Below are 7,500 nucleotides of genomic sequence, written 5' to 3'. Positions count from 1 at the left end.
CTTTTAACTCACTCCATACGAACGGCGAAAGAGACGACGTTAACAGCGTTTCACCCCAATTACCACCATCAAAATATTTGCAAGTGGAAGGCTCTTATACTGAAGAGGTGTTTGTTGACAAAGAATACCACAATTCTGACGACGGAAGCTAAAGGTTGGGTCATTCAGACACCCACTGAACATCCGAGGGGTCTGTGTAGAGGAGAAGAGAGGACGGCCGTACTGAGTGAGTTAAATGTTGACGCAGCCTGGGCGAGACGTGGGGGTGAACTGCTCTTTTAACTCACTCCATACGAACGGCGAAAGAGACGACGTTAACAGCGTTTCAGCCCAATCACCACCATCAAAATATTGCAAGTGGAAGGCTCTCATACTGAAAGGTTGGGTCATTCAGACACCCACTGGACATCCGAGGGGTCTGTGTGGAGGAGAAGAGAGGACTGGCCGTACTGAGTGAGTTAACATAATTTTAGATGCAATGGGAAATCATTTACAGCCTAGTGTTTTGTGAAGGACTATGACTCTCAAACAAGGAGGCAAAACTTGCACTAACTAAAATGCTGAAGCCTTGGGGGGCGAGTTGGCCTTTGGGAACCATCCCAGTGCCGACCGTGTCCTAAAACCCTCTTAGCCGAGAGAGTGGGGATGTAACTTGGGCAAGACACCCTCCACTTGAATCAAATCACTCAGCCCAGATGGTCGGGACAGTAGTTCTTCCCTCCTCTGCTGTTCTGATGGTCATAGTCGGACACGACAAACTATCATATATAGTGGACCTTTTTTTACATAGTTTTAGTTTCTCCTTCTCCTTCTCCTGCTCTTTTCCTCTCCCTCTTTCTCCCTCTCCTGCTCTTTTCCTCTCCCTCTTTCTCTCCTGCTCTTTTCCTCTCCCTCTTTCTCCCTCTCCTGCTCTTTTCCTCTCCCTCTTTCTCCCTCTCCTGCTCTTTTCCTCTCCCTCTTTCTTTCTCTCCTGCTCTTTTCCTCTCCCTCTTTCTTCTCCTGCTCTTTTCCTCTCCCTCCTTCTTTCTCTCCTGCTCTTTTCCTCTCCCTCCTTCTTTCTCTCCTGCTCTTTTCCTCTCCCTCCCTCTTTCTCTCCTGCTCTTTTCCTCTCCCTCTTTCTTTCTCTCCTGCTCTTTTCCTCTCCCTCTTTCTCTCCTGCTCTTTTCCTCTCCCTCTTTCTCCCTCTCCTGCTCTTTTCCTCTCCCTCTTTCTTTCTCTCCTGCTCTTTTCCTCTCCCTCTTTCTTCTCCTGCTCTTTTCCTCTCCCTCCTTCTTTCTCTCCTGCTCTTTTCCTCTCCCTCCTTCTTTCTCTCCTGCTCTTTTCCTCTCCCTCCCTCTTTCTCTCCGCCGTTACCCCCTACTCTCCACCACCACCACCTGTCTCTCCATTCCCCTTCCCTCACCTCTCCTCCATCTCACTCCACCCCATTTCTCACCCCCCCCCCCCCTCTCTCTCTCTCCATCCCCCTTTCTCTGTCTCTGTATCCATCCCCCCTCTCTCAGGCACCCTCCCTCCTCTCTCTCGGACAGATGGAGAGGGAGGAGAGGAGAGAGAGAGAGGGGGTGGGGGGGATGGATAGAGAGAGAGGGACAGAGAGGTGGATTCAGTGGAGAGAAATAGGGAGAGGAAAAGAGCAGCAGAGAAAGAGGAAGAGGAGTGTGATTAATTAACTCACTCAGGACGCCCAGTCCTCTCCTCTGCCCTACAGATTTCCACTGGGTGTCTGAATGACCAAACCTTTTGCTTCCATCGCCTGAAATGCGGTATTGGTTCTCTACATACACCTATTCAGTATAAGAGCCTTCCGCTTGTGATATTTTGATGATGTTAATTGCGGTGAAACGGTGTCATCCTCGTCTTTTTCGCCGTTCTTATGGAGAGAGTTAAAGCGACTAGTGGAGAGGGTGGAGAGGGTGGGAGTGGAAATGGAGATCTGACAGGCAGGTGTTCAGCCCTGAAATTGTCCCTTCTTAAGGTCAGTTGGGCTGTCATCAATTTGATTCGATTTGATTTGTGATTCGTCCATGGCTGTTGGGGAGGAGAAACTTGAAGGGGGGAGTAAAGGAGGTAAGAGGATTTCGAGTCATGATCGTGCATTTCAGTTCACCACAAAGATTATTCAGCTCGACAAAATAATGGGGGCAATACATTCTGTACAGATCCGGGAGGATAGAATACACCATTCACCCTCTGGCCATACATACACATTATGATTTGGTGAATAATCTCTCTCTCTCTTTTTTTTTTTTTTTTTTTTTTAACAAACGCTTTCATAGTTTTTGGCAACGTTCGCGCGCGTGCGATAACGTTTGAACTGGCACACAAATGCACGCGCGCACACACACACATACTGACGCACATGTGTGCGTATTAGGTACACACACATGCACTGACACGCGCAAGCACGCTCGCACATACGCGCGCCTACACACTCATAGAAATAATATAAAAAATACAGACATCCACGATCGCACACACATGCGCGCTCCAACTAGCAGGCATGATAATATCTGTCTATCCGAACTTGAAATACAACTTAGTTGGATGGACTTCAGACGTGAGTGAATGTGTGTGTGTGTGTGTGTGTGCGCGCGTGCGTGCGTTTTTGTCACTGAAATTCAGTGGACCTGTTGTCATGGAGCTAACCGGTACATGCTAACTATACGCGTACATATGTACTGTTCACGTATTGGATCTGACTAACGTGTGAAATAACATCTTGGAACACTATAGCCAGAGATGGTGTTTCAACTGATGGAAAGGCGATTACTCTTGTGTTCTGAGCAAACACACACACCCTCGCTATCTCTCTCTCTCTGTATGTGTGTGTCTCTGCCTCTGTCTGCTTTGTCTTTCTGTTTCTCTCTTAGTCTTTCTCACACGCGCGTGAGCATAAGCATACACACATTCACACACACTCACGCATACACGAACGCACTCACCCGGCCATACACTTACTCGTGCATGCACCCATGCACGCACACTTATGCCGCGTGCACACACAAATAGGCACGAACACACGCTCTAACACACACACACACACACACACACACACACACACACACACACACCACATTATGCCACACAAATGCTGATGTAGGACTGAAGCGGGAAGGGTGATGGGAGTTGGGAGGAAGAGGAATTATTAATTTGTATGTGTGTGTCTGTGCTTGTTCGTGAGCTAGTGTGCACGCTATTTGGTGTAGAAAAACACGCTGTGTGTGTGTGTGTGTGTGTGTGTGTGTGTGTGTGTGTGTGTGTGTGTGTGTGTGTGTGTGTGTGTGTCTGTGCCCGCGAGCGCGAGCATCCTACTGTTTAATCCCCAACCCCCTGGCCCCGGCCAACACCTTCATATCTTCAAGTGACTTGAAATCACACACGCCTCTTCTTTGGTATGTGTTGTCCACGTCGACCTGACGACTGTCTGTCTCCTGTTGTCCGACCAAGCCCACTCCTCCACTGGGGCAGCCACCACGAACTTTATCAGTCCTACTGAGTGTGTGGTGTTGGGGGGAGAGAGGAGTGGAGGAGCCCAGCCACACTGTGAAGACGAGCAGAAAAAAAGACCCCCCAAAAAAAACCTCCTCCACCCACACAGCTTTAGTCTGGACAGTGTGTGGAGGGTCAAGACAGTTATTGACTGTCCGAGATTATTATCTGCTTCCCCTCTCTCTCTGTCTCTCTCTGTCTCTGTCTCTCTCTCTCTCTCTCAGCTTAGTGATAAATGTATGTCCGGCTTTGGGGCTGTCAGCGCAAACCAAACCAAACTAAACCAGAAGAACGGAGCCAAAATAACGTTAACGGACAGTTGTGTGTGCGTGCTTGAGGCGACGCCGCGGTTGAAATGTACTTGTGACTGATGTGTGAGGGTTGTGATTGAAAAGAGATTTTTCGTTTGTTTGTGAAACTGACGTCTCGACGTGGTTTGTGTGTGTGTGTGTGTGTGTGTGTGTGTGTGTGTGTGTGTGTGTGTGTGTGTGTGTGTGTGTGTGTGTGTGTGTGTGATGTGTGTGTGTGTGTGTGTGTGTGTGTGTGTGTGTGTGTGTGTGAGAGAGAGTTTAGATCTGAGTGATTGTCGACGGTGTTCGATGATTGTTAATGTGGACGAGTGTTTTTTGGTGTGTTTTTTTTTTTAAGTTCTGAAGACAGTGTGATAAGTTAGGGTGATCTGTTTGGCAGTTCAGGCCGCAGTAAAACACTTTTTTGTTGTCATTTTTCACAAACAAAAATATATGAGCAGAGAGCACTCCACAACCAACGCGTGTAACTTCAGCCCGTCACCTGACAAACGCGTCTTCAAAGAGTTAAAACTGTCACGGACCACTCGGCGCTTGACGACACTTCACTTCAGATTGACACACGCAGCTGAAACCGATCAGCTGTGACTGACAAGAGAGAGTGAAAGTGACAAGAATGAAACTGACAACTGAGGAGTGAAGCTGACCAGAGTTCGTCAGTGTCTTCTTCATCCTAACCGTGTTTTTGCTCCTTGCGTCTGTAGTGCCTTCTGTGAGATGTTGATAACATGACGTAACTTTATCCAGTTACTGAGTGGCGGATAACGAAATTATGAAGAAGAAAATGAGTTCTTGACGCTTCTGTGTCGCACCTGTGAATAATAATATGTTAATGAAGACTGAAGCGCGTGTGATGCGGGTTTTGATGAAGAATGCTACGCTTCTGTGATTCGTATGCCGTTTGTTAAGCGTCGAAAGTGATCGTGAAGCTGCTGCCGATAAAAGGAAAAGTGAAGTGATTCGTTATGTGTTTGTCCTGCTCCACACGCAATGACGATGACGCCAATTAGGCGCTACTTCTACACACGCCAGCCCGAGGAAACGCCCTGTCATCAATTAACACAGTGCAAGATCAAAATTACATCACTTCGACAAAACTATTTCCATCGCAGATAAGACATCATCAACGCCCCTCCCAAAAAGGTGAGAAAAACATCTAGCTGGCTACAAACTGTTTTGCAGAGGAAGTTTTCCCCATGGTAACTGAGCAACTCAGGATAGCAAATCTGGCGGTCTGCGAAATTGATTACCTGTGAGAAACCTTGCAGCTGAGCTGAGCTGAGCTGAGCCGAGAGAGAGAGAGAGAGGTGAGGGTGGGGGGTGGAGGTGGGGGTGGGGGTGGGGGGAGTCTGAGAACGATAGAGACAGAAAGACAGACAGAGACAAGAGACAGAGACTGGGAGTGGACCGCTCCAAAACTCATCAGTTTCAGCAGCAGTGTGTGGCTATGTCTAAGCCAGTCAGCTTTTTACCTCTGTATTATAGTTATTATCTTTATTATTGTTATTGATACTTATAGAGCTCCATTTTAGGTCAGAGACCGGGCTACGGCTGAGCTGGTGAGCTATATATACCACTATTATTATTATTATTATTATTATCTTAATTATTTTCATTATCATTTATACTTATCGAACGCCTTTCTTCGGTCAGAGACCAAACTATAAGCGCTTTACAAACACGGAGTTATTTGCACTGCAGGCTGCCTACCTGGTTAGAGCCGACTGACGGCCAGCTGCCTTTTGGGGGCGCTCGGCAACACTCCCGGCGTTTTACTGAGTCTTTCAGTCATGCTTCAGTCACACACACACACACACACACACACACAGAGTCAGCTAATACTGGAAGACAAACTTGTGGGGCTGTTTGGAAACTTTGTCAGTAACTTAGTTGCTGCCAAAAACGCCATAGCATATAGGAGTGATTCAATCTCTTCTTCAATATTTATCTATTATTACTAGTATTAATATCATTATTATCATTATTGTTATTATTATTATTATTATTATTTTGTTCTGCACAAAAATGTGCTTGGTACATGTAACTTTGGATGCGTGTCTTGTAAGCCTTGTGACGGTTTAATTGACATTTAGTTGATTCTGATTCTCTCTCACACACACACACACACACACACACACACATCACTGTGTGTCACGGCGTGTGGTGCTGGCCGTGGAGACAACAGCCAGCCGTGATGGAGAAGAAGCCTGAAGTCAAGTGTGACGATGATGATGACGACGTGTTCACGGAGACCACGATTGTCGGCGTCACCGAGTCTGGCGTCATCAGGAAACGTAGCGTCAAGGTGAGTACTGGTGACGTCATGGCTGTTATGGTTTGATTTGACGCCTTGATTGTCGCTGAATCTTATCAACATAAGATTATGACGATGATGATAATAATAATAATAATAATATGTATGTTTACATAGCGCGTAATCAGAGAGGCACCTGTTTTTATCTGCAATTCCTCAGTACCTTTTCTTTTGTGTACAGTTCAGTGATGTAATTCTTTCATCATGTAGAACAGCCAGTTTTCATCTGTGTGTGTGTGTGTGTGTGTGTGTGTGTGTGTGTTGATTTGCTTTTAACACACCCATCTTGTGTATGTCTATGTCTGTCCAGCCTCTTTCTCCAGTACTCCATTACTTTTCTGATTTGCACCCCGAAATCACTCAGTACAGCTGTATAGCTAATGACATTAAACATTTCTTTGTTCGGTGTTTCGTATTTGTCTGTCTCATCTCCCTGGCCCTCCTCTGTGTGTGTGTGTGTGTGTGTGTGTGTGTGTGTGTGTGTGTGTGTGCGTGCGTGACACGTTCTTCACGACATGCAGACTGAGTCAGACTGATAAACCTTCCCGAGAGGATCACCAAAACTGAGCTCTGCCGACAAACATGGCACGCGAGGCCACGTGACCCGTGATTGACACAGACTGATAAACAAGAAACTGACACGGGTTAAATCAGAGGGGGCTAACAAAAAGGACAACAAAAAAAAGCACCAACACTTTGCAGTGGGACTTCACCAACCCGGGGAAAAAGATCCATACCTTTACACCTACACATGCACACAAACACACACCTATACACCAACGCACACACACACACACACACACTGATACACGCACACACACTCACACACACACGCACGCACATACACACAGACACACGCACAACTACACACACCGTCACCACGCCCTTTTCATGAACAGGCCAACTTGAAATCTCTCTCTCTCTCTCTCTCTCTCTCTCTGCCTTCTTTCTCCCTCCACACAATCCCCCTCGCTCTCTCTCTCTTGCCAAATCCACACCCCACCTCAACGCTGCCCTCACAACCACCGCACGAAACATCTTGTCAGATGGGAGGTGCTGAAGAGAGACGATGATGATTGTCATCAACATGCCTGTGGCAGAGCGATAACCCTTTCATTCAGTGCAACTTTTAGGAATTCGCTTCGCAGTCATGAACGCACGCGCTCATTCCTGAGTCATCCCTTGAGCACATTCTAACGCGCGCGCACGCACAGATCACACACACACACACACACACACACACACACACACACACACACACACACACACAAACACACACACACACGCAGAGAGAGGCAGACATGCATACACTCGTATGAGTTAACCCCTTTCCATCCCCACTCCACCACCGCCCCCCAACAAAAAACCCACAGCTTCTGACAAACGGAG

The 7,500-nt window shown here is 47.2% G+C and overlaps 1 protein-coding gene across 5 annotated transcripts in view; it reads left to right on the top strand.

Moving 5' to 3' along the window:
* Positions 1-7,500, top strand: part of LOC143281194 (uncharacterized) — a 16,113-nt gene that overhangs the window by 3,725 nt on the left and 4,888 nt on the right. For 2 of the 5 annotated variants that reach the window (XM_076586245.1, XM_076586244.1), the window contains exons 2-3: positions 4,241-4,940; positions 5,976-6,102. In XM_076586245.1, the coding sequence (XP_076442360.1) occupies positions 5,992-6,102 (111 nt within the window). In that variant the 5' untranslated portion in view covers positions 4,241-4,940; positions 5,976-5,991. Of the gene's footprint in view, positions 1-4,128; positions 4,941-5,975; positions 6,103-7,500 lie in introns of those variants that run through there. The other 3 variants (XM_076586242.1, XM_076586243.1, XM_076586246.1) reach the window with 3 other exon arrangements.

Source organism: Babylonia areolata, chromosome 4, assembly GCF_041734735.1.
Source record: "Babylonia areolata isolate BAREFJ2019XMU chromosome 4, ASM4173473v1, whole genome shotgun sequence".
NCBI lineage: Eukaryota > Metazoa > Mollusca > Gastropoda > Neogastropoda > Buccinidae > Babylonia > Babylonia areolata.
The sequence above is the reverse complement of the archived record's forward strand: the minus strand, read 5'-3'. Positions and strand labels throughout refer to the sequence as shown.